Source organism: Numida meleagris, chromosome 2, assembly GCF_002078875.1.
Source record: "Numida meleagris isolate 19003 breed g44 Domestic line chromosome 2, NumMel1.0, whole genome shotgun sequence".
Lineage (NCBI taxonomy): Eukaryota > Metazoa > Chordata > Aves > Galliformes > Numididae > Numida > Numida meleagris.
The window spans coordinates 143,586,985-143,612,649 of NC_034410.1; the positions used below are offsets into that span (position 1 = coordinate 143,586,985).

The 25,665-nt window shown below is 38.7% G+C and overlaps 1 protein-coding gene across 3 annotated transcripts in view; it reads right to left on the reverse strand.

Moving 5' to 3' along the window:
- The window catches only part of TRAPPC9 (trafficking protein particle complex 9), a 472,762-nt gene that overhangs the window by 425,558 nt on the left and 21,539 nt on the right, over positions 1–25,665 (reverse strand). For all 3 annotated transcript variants that reach the window (XM_021387135.1, XM_021387133.1, XM_021387134.1), the window contains 3 exons: positions 25,217–25,433; positions 22,955–23,098; positions 3,792–3,918 (listed from right to left, as the gene is read on the reverse strand). In XM_021387135.1, the coding sequence (XP_021242810.1) occupies positions 3,792–3,918; positions 22,955–23,098; positions 25,217–25,433 (488 nt within the window). The remainder of the gene's footprint in view (positions 1–3,791; positions 3,919–22,954; positions 23,099–25,216; positions 25,434–25,665) is intronic.

A 25,665-nucleotide genomic window follows, 5' to 3' on the forward strand; every position in this document is an offset into this window, starting at 1 on the left:
AGAAACCTGGCTTCCTCAATTTAAAATCAAGCGTCTTCACCTAGAAAAGAAGGTGTTCCCTTAAACAGTACAACAATTTTGCAACATTTACATGATAGAAATCAAGTCACTCACCACAGTTACAGAATTATCCTAAATTTCAAAACAATGAACTATCACAGAGAACATGAAATCAAGTCCTCCACATGTTTAGAAGCTCAGCACAACGGAGTATAGTTTTATCAACCAAAGAAACCAATATTCCCACTAATAAGAAGTGCATGCATACAAGAAAGCAATTTGTTTTAAAAATTACCCAAACCGTTCAAGATAACGTGCTATTACTGAAAAATAATAGCGCTGTAAGAGGAATTTTACAAAGACAAGTTATCTCTGTGATACAGAACATTTGGTAAGAAGTTACAAGAGAACATGAAAAGTATTTTGGAACAAGAAATATATCACATCCATTCATTGTCTGTTGATAACTGTGTCAGAACCACAGTCAAATGCAAAGTAACAGGAATAAGCTTCAGGAATAAAGAGAGACTACGACAGATTCCTGAATATTTTGAACAAAGTACGATACCTCCTTTGATTAGATCTGAATACAAATTAGAATACAATTTTAAGCAAAACAAGTGAGTGACACGTATTTGAGGAAATTAACTCTAAAAACTTGAGAAAGTGCTAATAAAAAGGAATTTTATTTCCTCAATAGAAAGTGCTTTGGCTCATCCATCACTAGTAGATAAATAGTGTTGGATACGTTTTGTTTCTTTTTCCTAAATCTTAAGGCATAGCAGGGGAAGGAAGGATCTTCATCTTCTTGCTAGGGAACTTTACCTTTTAAAATTCCTTTGTGTGAAAAGCTTGAATAAGTACATTTACTAGCCCTGGTCCCAGCCCTACTGAATTCAGCAGAGTGGCAATTAAGAATTACAAAACAACTGCAATACTAACTCGGAGGAACAAAATCTTTTATTAGGGAAAAAAAAAAAAAGCTGTATTGATTAAAACCAAACTTGCTTAGAAGGGAAATGAAAATACTTTTAAACTCTACTTAACAATCTACTCAAGTAAACACTGCATCTATTAGAATAGAAAGACAATTAATTCTCCTATTTTGCATTTGATAAAATACTAGGGTTTTTCATAGTATACTGTACTGAAATACTTTCCAATCCTATATGCTTTCAATTTCTAGAGCTTCAACAAAACAATTAAAAGCTCAAAGAGCTTTTCAGATTGCGCTACAGTATTTGAAATGTCAAAAAATCCCAAAGCTCTAAAGGCTAGAAAAAATACATGCAAATAGTATTTCACAATTGTCAATCATAGACCAAGTACCTAGTTAAAAGTCATGGCAGAAAAAAACAGTGAGACAGATTATATGAAGTATCAGGAGTAAAAGACAGCAACAGGCATTAAATACTAGATAACATGCATAATTAACTACAAAGACTTTGCCAAGCCAAATAGCTTCAATCGCTTCATAGGTATAGGGGAGAAAAAAGGTAATAGTGCTGTTGTGTTCTCGCTTCATTAAGGCAGTTCAATGTTTGACAGTATTTTAATTCAGAAATTCGCATCCAAAATTAGCACCACACATTAAATGGATTAAAAACTAGCAGACAATGAAATGCCAATTGTAAATAAAATTCTGCATCATCAGTAAAAGTGTATGCTCTACATACACCAGAGGGCTCTAGAATGGATTGAATCATAAGCTTAGGTTATTCAACAATGGCCAAAACTCCATTTCCACACATTTAAGTCTCAACAACTAGCACCAGACCAAGTATTAGATCAGGATGCCCAAGGCCCCATCCAATCCGGCCTTGAACACCTCCAGGGATGGAGCATCCACAGCCTCTCTGGACAACCTGCTCCAGTGCCTCATCACCCTCTGAGCAAAGAATTTCTTTCTAACATCTAACCTAAATCTCCCCTCTTCTAGTTTAAAGCAATTCCCCCTTGTTCTATCCCTATCAGACTACGTAAAGAGTTGGTCCCTCTCCTCCTTGTAAGCTCCCTTTAGGTACTGGAAGGAGCATAATAAACAACTCTTCCCTGTTAAACAAAGCCGCTATGTTTTTCCCTCACCGGAGACTTCTTCATGCCCCACGTCAAAACAGCACCAACTAACTATTTTCAGCATTCCAAGCACAGCCAGGCCAGGCAAAGCTGACACTGTAAACACTGTACCTGGATGGCAAGCAATTTCTTAAAACTGGGCACAGGAACAACAAGAAATCGTTATGTGCTTCTTCTCAGAATAGGAAACGTGCTTCTCTCAGAACAGAAAATATTTTAACTGAGATAGGGTCTCTCCCCACTGAAGTATTGTTAAACTATTAAAAAGGTTCTGTCAGGCCTTCAGAAACCCACCTCAGAATGTATTACCAGGGACAGAATGTGACATAGAGACAAGATGGACCTGAACTACGTCATTGAACACCTCTAGCATCAATGGGAAACCAGTTAATACAGGCCATGCAGGCCACTAAATCAGCTTACCCTAAAAAAGGAACGTAAATTAAGCCACAAAAACCTAGAAGTGCCCACCTGTCTCTTGACTAAAAGTATGACATGGGATCAGTGGTTTAGAACTATACACAGACGTTTAGTGAAACCAAATCCAGCAACTTCCCCGTTGTCACATGTAACTTTGGTTCCACCAGTTGCCATTTTAAGATGATAACATGCAGTGTGTGCAACTTCAAAGCATGCGCTGCACCACTGAGCAGGCAGCACAAGGCAGGTATCTGCAAAACTATCCCAGATGTCATTGCTAACCAAATCCTGCACAGGCACTGTAGCACACTGCTGGAAGATCTTCAAGAAGATGAATAATCTCTCCCCCCAGAGTATACACGAGATGAGGGGTGACCCAGGTAGCTAACCAATGCACTTGGTCCCAATAAGGGACAAAATACTATTCAGGACACCGCTGGTTTGTCTGCTGCATATGTCCAATCTCAGGTATATGCTCTAGTCCAATCTGTACCATAAGAGACCACATTTTACACAACAAACTGCTAGTGAGAACAAACCTATTGTGTTGAATGTACTACAGATAGTGAGACAAGGTCTCTTTCTTCAGTGAAAGAGAAAAATTTGAGAAGTTAGAATAGTAAAACTAGCTACAGAATCAAAAAACGCTCATAAAATAAAACATGTCATTTTAGAGATTGAAGGTAATCTGAAAATAAATATTGTTTTCACTCCTTGGTTATACATTTTATTATCTTTTTGTGATACAAGAACACTTGCTTTATGTTTGATGACATCCCACAGAGAAATCAAATGTCTCTGAGAACTCTTTTCAATAACTTCCAACATATTTTTTTTCTGAATGGCAATTACCAAACACCATTTCTTGTCAGATATTTTCTTTCAGCCTTTTAATTTCATGCCAAATTGCAGTTTATTCCACCTCTGTGTCTCTCTCAAATACTTCATATTAGATTTTAGTCTAAAAAAATGTATTAGTCAATGGAATGACCTGATGATCTAACTTAAATCTCAACTGCAATTATAAAATACTTTTCTTAGATTGTATCAGAAACTCTTGAATGACAGTTTTATTTTAAAAAATCCTCTCTTTCTGAAACTAAAGACCACAAAAAGTATTTTGTGCTCAAAGGCTCTATTTCTGCCTAAGAACTTCTCAAAACAATTTGACATTTTGACATTTTTTCATGTTATTGTGAACAGCTTACACAAACTGAGAAGACTACATCCTTCCAGTATCCTTTAAAATTTGACGGGTACCGTGGCAAAGTTAAAGATTGCATTTGGCGTCTTACCTCACAATAGGCAATTTGGTGAATGGAACAGGAGGTAACTTTAAACCATCTGGAAGAGTGATGAATTCCATTGTGCCAGGGCATTTTGCTGTGTAGCTTTCCAAGCTCTGTGTCACGTCTTTCTTTTCTAGAAAATAAATTTGTTGAAAATAAGAATAAGAAACACTTTCAACATACATGCAACAGAAGTTTAAGATGAAATCGTGATCTGAAGCATTACTTGCCTTTTTGCCTTTTTTACAAGGTAACTCTAATGGAATACCAACTACTGGCTGTATGAGAATACTTACACCAGAATCCATAGTGGATCAAGCAAAACTAATTAAGTGGTCTTCAGTAACCATGACAGTTTTATGTACTTTTTATAATTTTTAAAATTGTCACTGTATACCTACTTTTCATTAATTTTTTTTTTTCCACTGGAAAGATAACAATTTCTAAAATTGAGCTCGCAAATCTAAATATCCAGAACGAACTACATCAAGCACATGAAGGTTATTCATAACATCAATGTTATGCGAACAAGCCTTGCTCTGAAACACCAGCTAAAACAGTAGCAATGGCAAAAAATGAGAAACAAATGACTTTTGATGTTATGTTGCATTAAAACTACCTAATTCTTAAAATAATTATACAATGCTGCCAAAGTAAGCAACCAGCATGGAAATTTTTCTTTGGTTTTGCTTAAAATACAAGAACGTTCAACCAAACATACAATATTAATGTCATCTCATGGCTCTGAATTTTATCCGTCATTTCCAGCAATTGATACAATTGTGTCTCCAGAGGAAAAAAAAAAATGCCAATGGGATCTATATGGCCTGAATACCAAATTGTTTTTCTCTGATGAGACTGGAGTCCACAGAAATAAACCTGAAAGCTTGTGTTTAGATGGGAGAGTGAGATATGTGAATAATCTTAGACCTATAAGGGTTTAAAGTAGAATAAACATTCTTCTGTACATGTGCTATCAATAAAAATAACCATACAGTAACTAAATCGATTCATGAAATTGCTTCAGAGATCTAAATACACAAAGATAATCAAAGAAGAGCAATAGCAAATGCTGTTTTCAAAAAAAAATGCTTAGAAAGAATATTAGAAAAAGATAGTTCGTTTACGTTGATGTGAAAAACCAACAAGGAATTTTATACAAAACTGTAAAAAAAAAAAACGTTCTGTATACTAATCAGAAGGGTTTGGCCAAAGACTTGGATATAATTATTGCTTAGATATTAAATTTTAGCAATAAAGTTTCATTCTTTCTCTAGAACTACCCGTTGTTTTCTCTTGTATTATAATGAGCTCCATTAAAACATTGTATCTTAATTGTTTGCAGGTGATTAGCTGTTTTGCCAGATGTAGTACTCTTCATGGAATAACCCAAGACAGATTCATTCAGAAACTAGATTCTATCCAGCAAGAATCTGCTAAAATCAGTTTAAAATTTCAACTGATTAGCTCAATACTAATTGAAAATAGTGTGAAATTATCAGCAAGCTTCTTTCAAACAGGGCATCATTTTCTCTGTAACGCTACAAGTACCACATCGTGCCTTCAGGAACAAACTGAAAGACTTCCTGAAGCCTCCAAGATGCAGAAGCACGTTTAGAAGCAATTAAGCATGGTCTGAACGTTATCACCAGTAATATTTACCACCAAAAAGGCCCAACTAGTTTACTATATCCTGTCCACTCTACAACCTTTTCAAAGGAAAATATGGAGCGTTGGTAGGAAGGAATGAGTGACTGGATAATGGCTAATTACGTGATTCCCTGGACTTTCAGATCAGAGGTCAGTGCAGCTATCTCTCCAAGTTCACTTTGCTTTCTCTTCTGCTCTTCGCTTTTTTTCTGCTTTACAAAAGTGCACTGGGCTACATGAGCAAGGGTTCAGTCAGGAAACCAAAGAAGTTATTACCTCCTTCTCCTCAGCACAGATCAGGCCATACCTACAGTATGGTGTCTAGTCTTGTGCTTCCCAGTTCAAGGCAAGCGTGGAAAAACTGGAGAAGAAGCAGTGCAGAAAGGTCAGCACAGTTAGAGCTCTGAGGCACACCGTCTGTGCGGACAGGTTGAGTTGTCTGATGAAAAGAAAGATCTGGAGGAAACTAATCACCAGAGGGGCTGTCCAGAAGGCCTGTGGAAAACTGAAGGTTTTCAAAATGCAGCTGAATAAAACCACAGCCAGTAAAAGTTCTGGCTTAAGTTGGTCTAGATAACCATCAGAAGCACTGTAAAAGGAATATTTTCACTGGACTGTTGTTTCAGACAATTGCTGCTGCCTCCTGGCCATCAGTAACTCATTCTTCTCCCAGGTTACCGTGACTTCTCTCTTTGCTTATAGCAAAACTTATCAGAGCAACTTCTTCCAGGAGCAGCTAGATACACCATGGACATCATAGGAAGGATTCTCTCACTCTTCATCTTTTCCTCTAAAGATAAAAGGGGACTGCGTCTAAAGAGAGTGAGAACTTTCAGAGAATAACTAACATCTTGAGTTTACCAAATGTGGCAAGACCTAACTATTCATGCCAACATGTGAGCTGACAAATTTACAAACATTTAATAATAATGCAACATCTATAAACCATTCATTTGTTCCTGTATATGGATGCACATCCAGTTATAACACTGGAATAAAAATAGTGTAGTGATTTATGTCAGAGCAGAACATGACTACTAGACTGTTCCTGTCCAATGTGAATTGCCAGAAACTAGAAAATTATCATTTTTCACAATATAAAGCTGGGGATAGTTCTTTTGCAGTGTATAGCTAGTAAGAAATATACTTAACGCACTTGGTTTTGCCTGCCTGCTATTTCTCACGACCTGTAATAACAATAGATTGCCATAACTAGAAACAGCACCTTCAAAAATGAAACAACACAAGCTGATAGGACAACAGACCATTTTCACCATCTGTGAAAATATGAATGGGAGAAGCATGTTATTTTCTCCTTTGAAGTTAAACTACTCATGGTTCAGGTAGGTCATATATTTGTTTGTGGAACAGGTGCTGCTGTGAAACAGTTGATCTCTAGCACACAAACAGCATTTTAAAGGTTCAGGATACTATTTCATCCAAGGATTTTTAATGCAGACTCATGAAGCCTGGTGAGAAGTAAGCAGCAGCATCCCCTTTTATACTTCCAAGGCATTTGCTTTTTTATTTCCTATATTATTTACTTTAATGCCCGATAGACCAGGTAATGTGATGCTGCATTTGGAATGCTACTGGTAACACCGCATACATGTGCTTTCTTTTTCACAAACTCTGTTTTTCCAAGATGCATCTTGTATGATTCCTCTGACAAAACGCTAACCTATCGCTACAGCATCCTGATGGCTACAGGTATTTTCTAGTACACAAGATACATCTTCCACTGAAGTATGTGCTGCCCACACCAATTCAGCATTCATAGTCTTCTAAGGCCGTGAATACATACGCTTTCTAAGCACGTAAATATTGATTCCAATTGCCTTTGTTATGAAACTAATGCCACACGATTGATAAACTACATTGCTTCCATTGAACTGTCTTGAGCCACTCACCACATTTTAATTAGGTATAGGAAATATTCCAGAAAATACAACTCAGGCATACCCAGGCACCGCAACCAGCATAGCAGAGCCAGGATTTGCAGCAGTTCAAGAGTGAGTACTTTCATAAAAATCTCAGGCTCTAACAGTCAGGATGTCATTTGCCATTTTACAGGAAGAAGAGCACATAATACTTGTTGAGTCTACTGAGATGGAAAGCAGCACAGTAATCAAAGATGATGAAGACAGCACTACAGCATGCACTTAATTCTCCTTGAGACCAGAGGTCTGCCACTCTGAAGAACTGGCTTTTATTTCCTAGTGTGAAACACTGTCAATTGTTGCATTCAAAGCAAACATGCTGCTACTTGCAAAACAAATTTGTTTACAGATTTCAGAGTCCTATTTTTTATTTCATGGTAAAAACTCAGCATGCTTTCTGCACAGGCAAGGCTAAAACAAGACATTTTCCTACGCTGATACTGTATGAAGTGCAGTTTATAACACGCTGTTGACAAGCCAGCAGCATTCTTACTTTTCACTCAGCGCTGCATCTCAGCTGAGATGCAGAAACAATCTACATCACCACAACATACCGAGAAGCATCCACAATGTAAAAGAACAAGAGCTACACAATCTTTCCCGACAGCCACATCTGAAAGCAGATGTTGGAGCCTCTGTCCCTTGACTGAATGCCTCTGCCACCTGACCTCTTGGGTATGAATGAATGATACAAACTTCTCTTTTAACTCAATTTGCATCAAAGCCTTGCAGTTGCCATAACCTACCACAGACTGCTATTTTTGAAACAGCTCTGTTTTTTTTTTTTTCAAGCATCTGCCTCGCTGTCACTGTATTTTGACACAATCAAAAACTACACCAACTTTCTGGGAAGATTTTTTTCAACTACTGTCTTCTGATCCATATTTTAGAAGACAATCTGGTTTAAAGAGATAGATTATCATTGGTAGTTATCTTTCTCTTTGGAAGGAAGGGATGGAAAATGGTTTCTCTCAGGAGGCTTTTGCCATCTAATGCCTTCATCCTTGTGCATATCAGCAAGAAAGCAAACAATACTTGGTCCTTTGACCTGTGAATTATCCTCTGAATACTTTTGTGGGGGTATTAAAGAGGTTCATTTATTGATGAGAAATGACAGGTTATTTTCTCATCTGGAATAACTAGATTCATGACTTTTTTTCTTCCAATTTGTCTACAGGTTCATTTATGATCAGGATCAAAAAATAGTTGCACCAAAATAAAGCTGCACAAAGCCAGCACAGCTTCACCAAAGGAAGGTTGTGCCTGACAGGGACACATCAGTGCCTGTGAGGGACAGCATCAGTGAACAAAGGGAAGGAAACTGATGTCATCTACCTGGACTTCTGCAAGGCCTTTGACATGGTCCCCCACCACATCCTTATCACTGAATAGGAGAGACATGGATTTGAAGGGTGGACTTTTCAGTGGATAAGGAATTGGTTGGAAAGTCACAGCCGGAGGGCTGTGGTCAATGGCTCTACATCCAGGTGGAGAGTGGTGACAAGTGGTGTCCCCAGAGGTCTGTCTTAGGACCGGTGCTCTTCAGCATCTTCATCAGTGACAAAGATGATGAGATAGAGTGCACCCTCAGCAAGTTTGCTGATGACACCAAGCTGAGTGGTACAGTTGATACGGCAGAAGGAAGGGAAGCCATCCAGATGGACCTTGATAAACTTGACAGGTGGGCCCATGTGAATGTAATGAGGTTCAACAAAGCAAAGTGCGAAGTTCTGCACAGGGGTAGAGGCAATCCCTGGTAAGTATACAGACTGTGAGAATTCCTTGAGAGCAGCCCTGCTGAGAAGGACATTGAGGTTGTGGTTGACGACAAACTTACCATGAACCAGCAGTGTGTGCTTGCAGCCCAGAAAGCAAATGGTATCCTGGGCAGTATCAGAAGAGAAGAGGCCAGCAGGGAGAGGGAGGAGACTGTCCCTCTGCTCTAACCTCGTGAGGCCCCAAATGCATCCAGTTCTGGGGCAAAGGAAAGTTGTGGAGCTTTTGGAGGAGGTCCAGAGGAAGGCCACAAAGATGATCCAAGAGCTGGAGCATCTCATCTATGAAGAAAGATTGAGGGAGTTGGGCTTGTTTAGCTTGGAAAAGAGAAGGCTCCAGGGAGATCTCATTGTGACCTCCTAATATTTAAAGGGAGAATTATAAACAGGAGGGAAATCAACTTTTTACATGAGGAGATAGTGACAGGACAAGCGGGAATGGTTTCAAACTAAAACAGGGAAGATTTAGATGAGGTATCAGGGGGAAGTTTTTCCACTGAGAGTATGGTGAGGTGCTGGAACAGGTTGCCCAGAGAGGCTGTGGATGCCTTGTCCCTGGACATGTTCAAGACCAGGTTGGATAGAGCCCTGGGCAACCTGATCTAGTACTTAGTCTAGCAGTTGGCAAACCTGCCTGTGGCAGGAGGGTTGGAACTTGATGATCCCTGAGGTCCCTTCCAACCCAAGCCATCCTTTGATTCTGTGAAAGCCATAGTCATTACTGAGCACATACTTCTTAGTTTGCTTATTACCTCACACTACAATGTCCCTAGTCTCATACAGAATTATTTCCATTACCATTTTCTTGTCGCTTCTGATAACTGAAGATACTGCAAGTCCAGCAACATTCTTGGTAATTTTTTCTTTAACTACTTAATGTCAACAAAATCAACATTGGCTTTGTCCCAAACTTGCTCTGAGCATTTTTCTAATATGAAAACACAAAAAACTGAAAGCTTTAGTTGCACAGTTAGAAACCCTTTGTGACTGAAAGCCAATGAATGTGAAGAAAAAGTCTTTGTGCTTGTTTCACAATAATGTGAAGCAACATTTCACAATATTTCACAAAAATCTCAACAGGGCAGGAAAGAAAATCAGTTATATATGAACATTTTTAAGCACTTTGGTAATCATAATTTAACCATAACATACAAACAGCATTTCATGCCTTGGCAGATAACAGAAAACTTGTAGTATATAATTGTTTTAATTGTATGCTTTGACACTGTAATACTTGAAGAAATGTAGAACATCTGTACTTAGTCACAGTCATTACCCTCTAAAATTGACTTGAATATTAAGAATACAGTGTTGGGTCCTTGGCTGATCTTGTATTAATGAAGTTAATCTGTCCCTTGCTGAATAACCTACAGCAAGGCAGAAGGAAGAAAGAGAACTGCCAACTGGAAGACAAATGATTTTCTGGTTCCTTACGCAACTCACTAAAATATTATAGAAGAAAGTAGGGAAACAAATAGCTAAAAGCCTTCCGACTCCAAAATATCCCTGGTGGTAATCTCAGAATCGAAGGTTTAACAAAAAAAAAAAAAAAACCAACAAGTACCCAGGATTCTTTGTGCTGGCTGAGCTTTTCCTTTCCCATTGAAAACAGCACAAGGCATTCAGGAAGGAGAAGTCAGAGGAGACCTCATGCAGCAGTCAGCACCATGAAGTGGCAGCCAGCTGGCCTACCCAGTTCTCTCAGGAACAAAGTGTCAGACATCTCCTTGACAAATTACTAGTAACAAGGCAGAAGACAGACAGTCTGAAGTAGAAAATGAAAGAGAAATGGTAATTTCTGCACCCATAAAGACAGATTCTTCCCTTCACAAAACTGAAAATTGCTTGATGAGCCGTCTTCCAACTAGAGAAGGCAGAAAGTCAGTGTCTGCTGCTGGAGATGTATCCTGCACCACCCTGCTGCCAAGGCACTGTTGATCCTTCAAAGAAAAAAGGACTTCAGAAATGACACAAAATACTTTAAAGAGTCTCACAAAAGCTGGAGAAGAAAGTGAATACTCAGACTGTAACCAGTACAAACTGTTTTTACTTTGAAGTTAATCACTAGGTTATAACATGTATGCAAAGGTCTTCGTGATCTTTCAAGCAGTCCCTCAAATTCTAGTTCAAGAGAGACGCAGGTGGACAGTAATGGCCTAGCTGCATATTCAGTATGCCACTCTGTGCTATCCCAAGAAAGGTAATGTTCAAAGTGAAGCCTCTTAGCAAGACTTGCCTGATAAATCCACGTATTAACATATTTCAGTTGTTCAATTTAGCAGAACAGAGCAGCTCTCCTCGAATCTGCAGGCAAGCATCACCTGTTTTTTCCATTACCCAAAGCCTGATAGAAATTAGCTAACAGTATTTTCTGCATTTTTAGTAAACTACATCTCTAATATTTTTTATGAAGAACAAATAACTGGTGCAAGTAAATATGACTTTGAACTGCTCAGAGGTCTCAAACAAGTTGCTTTCAAAGCAACCCAATGAATCCTGTGTTTTCATTCCAATATTCTCTACTGCAATAAGTTTCAGCACACACCTATGGTTTCACACTGCCCTGAACAGCTACATTTCAGTCTCCTACCTCTATTCAATAGGACATCAGCTATACAGGAATCCCATCCAAGCTGACTGGCCAACTGGATGTCAACACGCCAAATGCAAGTTAAGACCTAATGCTCTTCGTGCCCTCGTCTCTTGAGGCACTGTAAGCTTCTACCTTTTATGTGTATAAACAACAGTCATGAAACTGGAACAAACTTGACATCTGATCTGTTGTCCACACCGTGTTTTGTCTATACACTGAATGGCTATTCTTGAAGGAAAAACCAGAAGGGTTCTGATAGACAGCATATAACATGAATCCTGTTTCTTTGAGAAATCAAGTAAAACAAATCTCTAAATACAGTAGAGACTGGTAAACTTCACAGTTTGACGTGAAAAAAGAGCAACAACAGGAAATTAATTAATCTATGCCAGTCAGAGACCTTGATGACTAAGACCCACTTTCATGAATAGATTATCACAACCAGCATCAAAGTGGCTCCATCCATACAATAATGAGTGCAAAGGGATTCAGTTACGTGCTATGTAACAGTTCACCTTTGAAAGAGAAATGATTGCCTGTACTCCTAACTTTGGAGGAGTGGAGGAAAAGAGGAAAACTTCTTTTCAACACAGACAAAATATAGAAGTGTTGTCTGCGTCAGAATAATGCTGCCTGCTTCTGAACAGCACCACAGAAGAAAAAAGGATGGAGAGAGATTGTCTAAACGTACAATGTTTTCTTATTACAAGATTCTTAGCAATTATATAAAATGTATACAATTATGCCACAGTGAGCCTGAAATTCACACCTAGAATAAAATGTTTTTAGATAAAACCTCATGAAAAATTGACACAGTTGAAGTCAGAGTTCACAAAAATGACATTAAAATTTCAGTATTTAGTTCTCTGCTGTCGCTGAGATAACTTCAGATGTCTGTAGTTTGAACAACATATCAAAATATATTTTGTACATACAAAACCAATGTGTCAACCACTGAGAAATATTAATGATATTTTATGTTAAGAAATACTTTTATGTTAAGATCTACCTTAACGCAAAGTGTAGCAAATTAAGCAATGATAACTTGCATAACAGTATAAAAATTAAGGACAATTGCTACCAAGCTGCTTCTGATCAAAGCAGATTTTTGTAAATATTTACAGATACAATGGTGTAACTCTCACACACTCTTATTCCTCAATTCATGTTAGGTAGGAGAAGCACACAGCGACAGAAGGTAAGAACACACTAATTTCTGTAGGCCCTTGTTTCCTCACTATACTGTTCTGCAAAGACAGAGTCGATACAATTCAAAGTTTCTGTATCTCCATTAGCAACAAAAAGAGACTCCTCTTTCCTGAGAAAAGGACATTTTAATTGTTTAAAGAATCACAGAATCATTAAGGTTGGAAGAGGCCTCTAAGACCATCTAGTCCAGCCATCCACCTACCGCCAATGTTGCCCACTAAACAATGTTCCTTAGTACCAGAAACCTCCAGGGATGGTGACTTAATCACCTGCCTGAGCAGATCATTCCAGTACCTGACCACTCTTTCAGAGAAGTTGTTTTTCCTAATATCCAACCTGAACCTCCCCTGGTGCAACTTGAGGCCATTCCCTCTCATCCTTTTCCTAGTTACCTGGGAGACCCCCACCTCACCACAACCTCCTTTCAGAGAGTTGTAGAAAGCGATAAGGTCTCCCCGGGACTCCTCCAGGACTCCTGAACAATCCCAGTTCCCTCAGCCGCTCCTCATAAGTCTTGTGTTCCAGACCCCTCACCACTTTCGTTGCCCTTCTCTGAACACGCTCCAGGGCCTCAATGTCTTTCTTGCAGTGAGGGGCCCAGAACTGGACACAGTACTGGAGGTGCGGCCTCACCAGGGCTGAGTACAAAGGGACAATGACTTCCCTACTCCTACTGGCAACACTGTTTCTGATACAAGCCAGGATGCCATCGGCCTTCTTGGCCACCTGAGCACACTGCTGGCTCATGCTCAGCCAAGCAAGGACAAAAACCCCCAGGGTTCTTTTCCTCTGAACACTCTTCCACCCACTCTGCCCCAAGCCTGTAGCATTGCCTAGGGTTGTTGTGACCAAAGTGCAGGACCCGGCACTTGGTCTTGTTGAACTTTATCCCACTGGCCTTGGCCCAGCTATCCAGATCTCTCTGAAAGGCCTTGCTACCCCCAAGCAGATCAACACTTCATCTCAACTTGGTGTCATCTGCAAACTTATCGAGAGTGCACTCAAGATCAGGCTGAGAAGCCAGTGGTTCCCCAGATCCTCCTTACGACCCTTCCTGTAGATGGGGGTCGTGCTGGAAAGCCTTCAATCCTCTGGGACCTCTCTGGTTGACCAGGAATACTGACACATGGTGGAAAGTGGCTTAGCAATTACCTCTGCCAGCTTCCTCAGCACCCTTGGGTGGATACCATCAGGCCTCGTGGACTTGTGACAGTCCAAGTAGAGTATCAGTTCTCAAACTGTCTCCACCTCAATCATGGAGGGTTTATTCTGCTCCCCATCCCAGACTTCCAGGTCAGGGGGGAGAGAACCCTGAGGATAACTGGTCTGACTATGAAAGACAGATCTAAAGAAGGCATTGAGAACCTTAACCTTTTCCTTATCCTCAGTGGTCATGTTCCCCACCACATCCATGAAAGGATGGAGATTCTCCTTGGCTTTCTTCTTACTGTTAATGTATTTATCAACAAACGCTTTTTGTTCTCTTTTACTGAAGTGGCCAAGTTGAGCTCAAGCTGGGCTTTTGCCTTTCTAATTTTCTCCCTGCATATTTTAACAACTTATTTGTACTCTCCCAGTGTTGCCCATCCTTTCTTCCACAGGAGGTTCCTTCAGGCTCATCTCTAGCAAGCGTTGTTTTAACCCTTCATACCTAGTTTAAAGCCCTCTCAGTGAGACCTGCCAGCTCCTGGGCTAGGATCCACTTCCATCTTTGAGACAGGTGAGACCCATCTGCAGCCATCAGGCCAGGCACCAAGTAAACTGCCTGTGAAGACGTGAATTCTGAGGTACGGCTTGGAAACTTCATTATATTCATGAGTGACTTTAAGCATGCTAGTAAGTTTTAATGACTGATTTCCTTTTCACCTGAGACTTTTCATAAGGTAAAGCCTAGAGATTTTCTCTGTGCTTTATCAACAAGTCTAACACACAACTCTGAACTGAAGACTAAACTGAGGCAAATTGTGTGAAAGATTTTCTGGTTTTTTGTAATACTACACAATTTGAATCAGTGTTAATTTTATTTACATTACAGTAGTCTTGCATAAAACATTGACTTAAAGTGTCACTCTTCATATTTTGTGCTACGGAAAAGAATTTTATTCCTCTTGGTGACTTTGTTACTAGTTTACTCAATCTCATTTATTTATTCCACTTTGTAATTCATAAATTCACTGGATTACTGTCTGAACCAGCGTACTCAAGTCACAGAAGGACGTGCAGATTATTATTTGAAACTGATTATATTGTGTTGGCATTTTACTTTTCCTCTCAGCGGTCTTGAGTTTCAGTATAGCCCAAAAGACATATTTCATGAAAATAAGTTACATTTTTTAAAAAGCTGTTCTAGAGTTTAGTTATTAAATAAGCCAGCTCCTTTCGAAAACATCAACTGCAGAGTGAGCTTTTAAATGAGTAAAATAAGCCCAGAGTTTTACTCTCCTGCTACTACTCTGTATTAAAAAAAAAAAAAGATTTTACAGTATGCAATGTTCCAGATAAACTCCCAGCAACAAGAGCACATAACAGTGCTGAAGATTTACAGCACAGCACTGAACAAAACAGAACTAGAACAAAAGCAGCAAAATTCATACATAAATGACATATCTTAAAGCAAATTCTAAATATCATTCACCTGATTCCCTCTTATGCTTACCTTGCACAGGAAAACTTGAATAGCAGCATGCATCATTACTCTTTGCAGTATTGCAAGAGAGATGGAAGAGTCGTGCAAAAAACCCAAAAACCTGTGGCCAGTGGGCTTGTGTATGGTGCATACCCACGTCCTATTTATCTGATTATGCAAAGTACCATGATGCATAACGTAAGTGGCTCCTAAGAAGTTTCCTCCTACTTCAGAAAACTCCCGTTACAATTTGTCAGGAAGCATTTACATTCAAGCTTTTTTCTTTTTTTTTTTTTTTTACTATACATACATTTTCATTCAACCATATTGTGCCATGGCTATCTATCAAACACATGAGGTGATAAGTCTGTTCAATTTCTTTTATATATATATACACACACACACACACACAATATACACATACACAGATAAGAGATGGAATTACGCTGAGGCTGTAAAAATATTTCCATCTGATGGCTAAGACCTACCATGCTGCTATTAATATTCCCTTTGAAATTATACTGAACATTTCAGTCTCCGTCCTGAAATCAGTTAATTTTATCTTTCTAAGACCAAACATTTAAAAGATTTACTGGTTACACAAATATATCTTGCAGGCACTTTGTCAGCCAAAATACAATGCAGCACATTAAAACCAGTTCAGTAATGTCAGCTAAGTAAACCTGAACTCAACTGAGAAGCATGCATCAATTTAATTTCCATCATAATTTCTGTTCAGTCTGATTAAAGTTTCATTCTTTTCAGTCCTTGAAATCAATAACTTTTATGCATCTAAAAATTAATTTATGTACTGTAAAGGATCCTAGGGGAAATGCTGTCCTAAATTAAATATAGTATTAAGGAACAGCATTCCTTACAACTGTAAAACACTGCAAACTGCTGACAGGCTACGTCTCTATGAACAACTGCTGCAGCACAGAGGGAGAGAAGCTCAGAGCAAAACAGTTGGTGCCTACATTACACCCACTTCAGGGAATTCATTACTTGAGACTACTTTTAGCGTAAGCAGAGCTTCTCAGAGGTTTCCAATACAGTATCTCTTATTTTCCACTCTCAAGAAACACAATGTCCCAATCAGAACAACCATAGAAACTCTTCTAAATAACCTGGCTCAGCAGAAAAGCGCTGTTACCATTTTTGCCAGTTTCCTAACAGCTTACAACTGTGTTGAAAAGCAGAACCCTATACCAATTGACTCCATTCTTTCCTCCACACCATAACCTCAATCACTTATTGTTTCCTTCCTCTCTTACAGACACTAAACAATCAGTGTCCAAAAAGGGGGTTTTGTTGGCATTCAGAAACACCATATTAACTGAATCATGGTCATTTAAGTGTTTCAACATTCCCTGCAAAGAAAGGAAAATTTGTCTGCTGTAGCTCAATCTTCCCTCAGTGTCTCTTTTTGTAGAACTCTATTCCAGTTCCACATAAGTTCTGGCACACTTCAAATTTCCAATGAATTTGAAAAAATATTACATTTCAAAAGATCAACAGCAAGTTACTCTTCAAAATTGTTCTTGGACTTAAGGTTCCCCTTTTGTCCACAGAACTGGTCAGGGTTGGTGTTCTCCTTTCTATACGTTTGGACGTAACACTCACTTTTATAGAGTCAATCCCATTTTATCCAATTGTGCTGTTTATTCTGTTTAACTAGCCATACATTTTTCATTATTTTTGGAATTATTTTAATGGAGAAGTAGGTGAACGCCCTTACTGAGAATCTACAACTTCCTGAAGTGGTCTCCATGCTACCAGCAAACACACCACTCCAACATTCCTTTCATTTAGCTTCTTTACTTTTGTGGAGCTCACTCCTTTCTTTCAAGTTTAATACTACTATCAGGGTTGTGCATCTTGAAATCAAGCGTTCCTATTTATCTTAGATTTTATTTCTAACACTTATCTTGCTGCTTGTGTCCTATGTATGAAGAACAGGAAGAAAAATAGAGAGGAGGGGAAGGGAGGGAACTATGGGAATAGGCAGGCAAAATGGCAAGCAGGGGAGCAATGGCAAGTAACTAGCTCAAACTAAAAGAAAAACAAATGAACCGAAGCTCTCTAGAACTCTCGTTACAGCACAGCAACCCAGGATACAGTTGGCCTTCTGGGTTGCAAGCACACATTGCCAGCTCATGTTGAATCTTTCATCATCCAACATCCCTAATCCCTTCTCCTCAGTGCTGCTCTCAAGCCATTCTCTGCCCAACCTATATCTGTGCTTGGGATTGCACCAACCCAGGTGCAGGACCTTGCATTTGGCTTTGTTGAACTTGATGAGGTTGGCATGGGCCCACCTCTCAAGCCTGTCCTGGTCCCTCTGGATAGCAACCCTTCTCTCCAGTGTGTCAACTGCACCACTCAGGTTGGTGTCATCTGCAAACTTGCTGAGGGTGCACTCGATCTCACTATCCAGGTCATCTACACAGATGTTAAATAACACCAGTCCCAGCACAAATCCCCAAGGAATGCCACTTGTCACCAGTCTCCACTTGGACACTGAGCTGTTGACTACAAGTCTCTGAGTGTGACCATCCAGCCAATTCCTTAACCAGCGAGTGGCCCATCCATCACATCCAGTTTTCTCCAATTTGGCAACCACAGTGTCATGCAGGACAGTGTCAAACTCTTTGCACAAGTTCAGCTGGATGACATCACGCAGTCCCTGGTCCTCCAGCTACGAACAACCCAAAGCTGTCAAAGCATCAAAGCAGTCTACCCACCCAACACTGACAAGTCCATCACAACTCGAGGATAAGGGGAAGTGAAAGAGCATTCATTGTAAGTTTTGGCAGAAATTCCTAATCAAGGAAGATGCTCTCAGCAGAGCGTGAGATTAAGCATTTTCTGGACAGTGAGAAATTATTTTCAGGAGAAAACAGCCAAACTTACAAACCACGAAGGTTTGCATGTCATAGATTAACACATCACTTGCTTTTGAAGTGCCAAGTAACAGCCAGTACTGCAGCAGGGAAAGAATCCTGGCACCATGGGGTTCAGAATATCTACAAAATTTAGACAACTGGCAATATTTTTGAAAAATCAGTACAGGACCTCTCAAAGGAACAGAACCTTTTTTCTTAGCTAGAACTATGCTTCTATCACCCTACAGACCACAGCTACTCATGGCATGCAGTCACCATCTGACATAAACCACAAAAACAACCCCTGAATAAGAAATGAAATACCACTCCATGGTATTTCTTGTGCAATGCTCTTATAGTGTGTATGATTTATCTGTCTCCATAACTGAAAATCCACACACAGAAACCCCTCTTAATGGATACGGATGAACTCTGTTAATAAGGTTTAATTCTGAAGAGAAAATATCCAGCTAAGGCAAGAATGACCCCTTAGCACTTCATCACGTGCAGGACTTCATCTGTCCTTGGGTTGAAGAGAAGTGTCTTAAGATTTTCATTAAAGATTTCCTATCCTTCAGTGAATCAATGACAGCGGCAAGGGTGACAACTCTGCAATCTGCAGAGAACATGTCTATATCTGAAAGGTGTTTGTAATGAAACCCAAGATATATTTTGTAGTTTGACAGGACTAAAACAGATTTTATCATGATATCGGTAGAAAGATAAATAAGCCAAAATTGTTCAAATCTTACACTCAGGGAGCAAGGAAAGTTTGATAACTAGATCAACAAAACTGAAACTACCAGCGTACCTTACCTACCAGACCATAAGACATTTTGTGGTCATAGCTGTGGAACTCAGCCTTTTTATTTTTGGTCACTGTTGCTGCTGAGAAGACTAAAGACCAAAGTCATCACAGAAAGACTCTGAACTACATGATGCTCACCATTCTTCTTCTAGTGTTTAAAGGGCTATATACATACATGACATGCCGCACTGTCATTCTTTAAGTAGTTAGCCAGTGTTCTTCCATTTCTAAAAAAAAAAAAAATTCATCATTCTAATCTAGAGAAGGATAAGAACAGAAGAATAGAGATATTGAGACACTGAAGGCCATACTAATGCTGCAGTAGTATCTGTGCTGACAATCCAGTTGGCTGGAGAAGTACCAAAAGGGTACAAAGAGGGCTCAGACCATGTTCAAAATCAATTAACCACGATGGAGACAAGGAAAATATCAGCACTCTCATTTTTCTCATTACCTTTGACTACTGGCTATCCAGGATCAGAAGGCAGAACTAGAGTCCAGTAGCCAGTGCACACCTTCATAGCTCCTTCCACAACCTCAAACTGCTTTGGGAAGCAATCTCTGTCCCTAAGTTTGCTATCAGAGTTTGCAGCTGGAACTAACAGTGGCATCCAGTAATAAAAAAAAAAAAAAAAAAAAAAAATCGCTGATGCACAGGGATGACAGGAAGGCACCTTTGCATATTTCAAGAAGTACCTCCCAGGTCTTGTTCCCTCTCTCCTCTAGTGTCACTCAGTTCAAAACTTAAGATATCCAGAATGCTGGTCAATAGATGAAACGTAATTGCTGCATGTTTTTTTACAAGGCAGAATAATTAAACTACTTCACTCGATAAAGGAAGTACACAACAGATAGATCAGCAGAGATCTCAAATGTGAAGCTTATCTTCTCATTAGAAGGTTGAAAAGCACAAAAATAATTTGAGGATCAGAAGATTTTAATGGTAGAGGTATAACAAGAAGCACTGAAACATGTACATTATTTCCCAAATAAATAACTTTGATGATGTTTATGAACTGAACTGGTCCAAGGAAGGAATGAAGCGTTTCTAGTTTCATCCTATAACCATGAATAGTGACAAAAGATCACTTCTGTGCACTTGGCTCCTTGCCACCAGAAAAGTGAGCAAAGTAGCAGGTATGATGGTGTTGAAAACCCACAGAAAATCTGAAAGAATCCAAATCTGCGTGAGAGACACACATGATTTCTGGAAGTGGATTCTGTATGGTAGGTCACACTCCAGTAGCAGCTGTTTCAAAGTAACTGTGTGTTTAGACAAGCCATAATGACATAAGTCACCTCAGAAACATTTGCTCACAATATAAATACAATCCTTTTAAGTACTACCAATACTATCAATAAAAAAACCAACAAGAAAACACTGTTTTTCAAGTATGACCTCATCCAAATTAAATTCAATGTCAGCTGTACAGTATTATCCTTCAAAAGGTATTATAAAGAAAGAGATAAAATTAATTTCAAGCAATTTTGCAAGTGCACATTTTAATTGTTATTTAAAGAAAGAGTGATTCTCAAGGGCTTGTTAAAACATAATGGTTTGAGATCACAGAGCTTTAATGCAGAATTTGATACCTCTTTTTCGTAACCATAAGGCTGCATTTTACAGATTTATGTACCTAAATAGCTTAATTTTAAATCAGACTCTTAAATTCCATGTTGTTAAAATAGTGACTGACATCTCCCATTTACATGATGATACTTTTATTCAGATTTGCCAGACTCCATGGTTGGAAATTCTAATTCCAGTGATTACATACAAAAGTTCTGTTTTTAAAATAATTATCAGTGTCATTCAATTAATTCAAATACAAGAAAGTTGTGTTTTAGACACAAACTAGTTTTGACAATGTATTTGTGTTCTGTGAATAGAAGCAAGAGCTTCTAATTATTAGATCTTTCATCGTAACCACTAAATTTCATCCTCCTCCTTTAAATTCTACTTGCAGTAAAGATGAAATCAAGTGTTTCTGCCTCCTGAAGTCCCAGTTTCTCATCTTCAGCTGAACTAATAAATGAACAGAATTGGATTAACAAGCTAGAGTAAGGGAATATTCCTTTTCTGCCCATACGAAGCAAATCTCAAGACATAAAAGGGCTAGATTATGTTCCAGTGCCAAATGTTTAGCTGGCAACTTCCTTTCAGCTTGGAGTTTTCACTTCCATTAGTTTTATTTTTAAAGATGAGCTGGTAACTACCTGAAATTTAAGTGTAGGATTTAACATATATCATCAATTACAAGCTTTAAAAATAGGAAGTGTGTTTTATTTAAGAAAAAAAACATCCAGGTAAAAAAAAAATATATCATTTTGAAGAGGGGAAGCCTGACACCCTGACAACATTCAGGAGATTCAAAACCTAGTGGCAAATACAAAAAAAAAGTTCTTAGGACTTTAAGATTTGGGATTAGCAATATCGTATGTGGACAAACATGAAACAGCTCAAAGCCTTGTCTTCAATGAAATTTTCCATCCTTAAAAAAAAGACGACAGTAAAACTTCCCTTATGAGCCCAGAAAAATCAAAAGACCTCCTAACAGCAAGTAAGATCTACAGACAAATAATTTATTTCAGTTTATCAGTTCTCTTTCCTCCATTACTGATTTGATCCACTAAACAAAGAAGGGAATTTATTAGTTGGCAAAGAGCTAAAGGCTCCCAATAAAATTGTTTGCTGCACAAGTCACCAAGGAGAGACATTTGCCCATTACTAAAGCAATAAAGAGAGAAAAATATGTTGAATTCAATTTCTATCTTGTTCAGCTGCTCTAAGTTCAGTGTTGCAAACACAGGGGACAAGGATTGTGCCTATTCCCTTAGAGGACTTTTTCAAAAACAGAATCATCTAGATTGGAAAAGACCTACGTAGAAGACTAAGTCCAACCATCCATCTAATGCTACCACCATCTCTATAAACTTCCCAGGTACCAAGGCCAGACTGACAGTCTTAAAATTCTCTGGATCCTGCTTTCCTCCTTCACCCTTCTTAAGAGTTGGGTGAATTGATGTTCCCCTCCCATGGTGTACTTCAAACTTCCTCCACTCCTTTTGCAGATGGATCCCATTCAGTTCCCAGTAGACTAGGTTTCTCTAAAAAGCCAAATACCCTGGCTATAACCCCAGCCCTGCAGCAATGCGTTGATCCACCAGATCCAAGTGGTGCTTTCAAAGAGCTTTCCTTTGACTGAGCGAAGAGATGGCCTGTGTTCCAGAGCCTCTTCCACTGCTCATCCACTCTATCAAAGTTTCATCAGAAAACCCACAGCAGAACTACAGCGGACTCTTCTTTTCTTCCTCAATTACTCTCAATCTCTCCGCTGCTGCTAGCATTTTCTAATTATGTTTTTTTTTTTAATCCACAACACAAATTAAGCTCTCCAATCATGCGCCTAATATTTACAGAGGAAATGGAGCATTAAGTTTGAAGCAGTCAATTTGCAGATGGAAAACATTTAAGAAAGTTTCATTTAGATGCTATATATCAAGGTCAGAATACTGCCAATATTTAAAATTATTAACACTGGATACTTGATTGATTACCATCAGACAGCTACAGAATGCACACAGTCCTCTAACTTCTGTCTTCTCCGTTACTTCTCAAATGAAGTATACTTCAAAAACAATACAGAACAAAGCATAGATAACTCTCTCTTTTAAAATCATACCTTGATCAGAAAGAAAATCCAGCATGGTCTGGAGAAGGAAAGACAGATGCCTGACAGATAGGGCAGGATTGCCCATTCTTCTGGAAGCATACACTAGTTCATGAAGCAAACGCATCTGTACTGCAGCCCATCCTCTATGAGTTCCTATAAAGTAAATAGAGTCATTTATTTAGTTTTAAGCTAGAAGTCATAAAAAAAAAATTTTATTTGGTTTCCTGTATATATTAAGCAGTAATTTAATGATACATAAAAATCACCCAGTGGAACCAAACCCAAAGCTTGTACTCAAAATGATAGGAAAAACAAGGTCTTTGGATTTTCTTATATATTTAAATGTAAAGCAGTTTTTTGTTTTATATTCTTGTCTACTGCCTATATTTGTCATCAGAATTCAGAAAAGGAAGTTAACACTTTCCATAAAGAAAAAACACCATATACAATGTTTGAAATTTTAGAACAAGAAATTCATATGAGATTTCATGCAAAAATTTGATTTTTGTCCAAACTGAGTACTTCCTAAACCTAACTAAAGATCAAGCAAAATTTTCTCCCAATACTTACCTCACCCTAAAGTCAGCAGAAAAAAAAAAAGCCCTGAACTACAGGATACGAGGCACATTTCTTGACGTTTAGTCTTTAAAACTGAAGTTTCAAACCATAAATTATTTCATATTTGCTAAGTTTTCATCAGAACAATTAAAGAAGAATAAGCTGGTAGTACCCAAAAGCAATTATTAAATAATACATATTCTGAGATGTGCAATACATAAACTTCTAAGCAGTTTTCTTCCCATTTTTATCCTTCTGGAATTGGCTAATGTAAAAATATTACCACAAACAAATCTTAAAGAGTTCATATTTTGCACACCAACGGGACGCTATTTTTAAGATAAGAAATCCTTGTTAAGAGTGACATTTCTTATGCAGGGCTGCTCCAAAAGTAATCTCTTCTATTTTACTATGTTGGCTCACAATCAGAGGTGGAGATAGAGGAAGTAGAGGTTGAATGTTCCTGCCAATATTTTGTTACATTCTGTTGCTGTGCAACTGATGGCAGCAGAGGGGCAGTCTGACAAAATGCCATCTGACATGAAAGTGCATATGAAGCAAAGGTGTTGAACTGAATTCCTCCATTTGAAAAAAAATGGCACTCGTTGACATTCATCAATGCTGAACGTTTCCACAGACCACACAGTGGATGTGAGCACAGTGAGGTGGTGGGTGGTGCATTTCAGCAGTGGCGGAAGTGACATGAAAGACAAACCACATCCTGGACAGTCACCGCACAAAACTGTCACACCATAAAATGAAGAGTGTCACAATCAACTCATCCACACGCATCGGCTAATGGTAGTGACTAAGTTGAAAAATAGTGCTCTGTAAATGGCAATTTGCTCTGTCAAATAATGTTCTCGTGCTCTTTGTATCTGTTGCAGTTTCCATGGAAATAAATAGGAGGCACTACTTTTGGAGCAGCCAACGTATGTTGAAACATAGCTTATCTAAAGAATGGTGGCAGACAGTATAAAACTTGCAGAAAGCAAAGACAGTACTTAACAGCTATAAGAATAGCCACTTGTACCTATGAGCAGGTTTTGCTTTGTTGGTTTGCTGTTGTGGCTTTGTTTGTTTTTTAATAGATGCAAAAAAATAGCTACTCAAAAGACAAATAGCACCTAAAATTGTTTAAATGTTTTAAAGCTAGTCTTACAGATAGTATCACGTTGATTTAATCTGTGGAGAAACATGACATATTTGACCTTACAGATACAAATACAACCATACACACACACACGCATGTAATTACATCTATATTTGTATGAGTGTGTCTATACGTAAAATATAAAAGGATCTTTCATTCTTTGATTATAAGCCATACCGAACTGAATACAATTTCTGAAACACACAGCTGAAAGCACGTAATTAAAAAATACTCAGAAATAAAGAATGACCTTTTTTTTTGTATTGACAAGCGTAAAATCACAAAGACATTTTGAAACAGTAGAAGAGATGCTCTCATTAATAAAACACATTGGCTACAAACAGAGGAACGCAGCAACACAATCAGCAGTAGCTCTCAGAACTCAAAGCAACACCAGCAAAAAGTAAAGGTGCTGTTTTGAAGAGCTACTCTGATTGCCACCATTAATTTCAGATAGGTTAAGGATTTGGCTTTTATTAGAAATGTCTTAAGGAATTTAGTTGCAGAAAGCCAGCTGAGTGACACTGGAAGCAAACGCATGCTCTCCCAGAGACACTTACCTTTGCTGAAATCTTTAGGATCCAATGATAAGCTATAGCCAGGGAGTGTTTCCAAAAGCAATTTGTAGCAGGCCCTCCACCCAGGCTCCGGGATGCTAGGTGCAGCACACTGCATTGCTGCTATACGCTTGAAGAAAGCAGACTTCCGGTGGAAGCCAATACGTTCGTACAGCTCCGAAAGAATGCTGTAACGCTGGATTTTTTCTTCTTCTGAAAGCTGAAATTGAAAAGAAAACGGAACTGCCTTTAATTACAGACAATTTTCAAGCATGTTTTTGAGTAACAAAAAAAAAAAAAAAAAGTAATAGACATCTCCATCACAGAAGGGCAGCACGTCTGCACACAGCCAGTCATGCCAACCCCTACTGGCAGGAAATCTTAAACTTGCTTCAGAAGTTCATCAGCTAAGAAGAACAGCAAAGACGCATTTTCTGAAAAATTGATTAGTT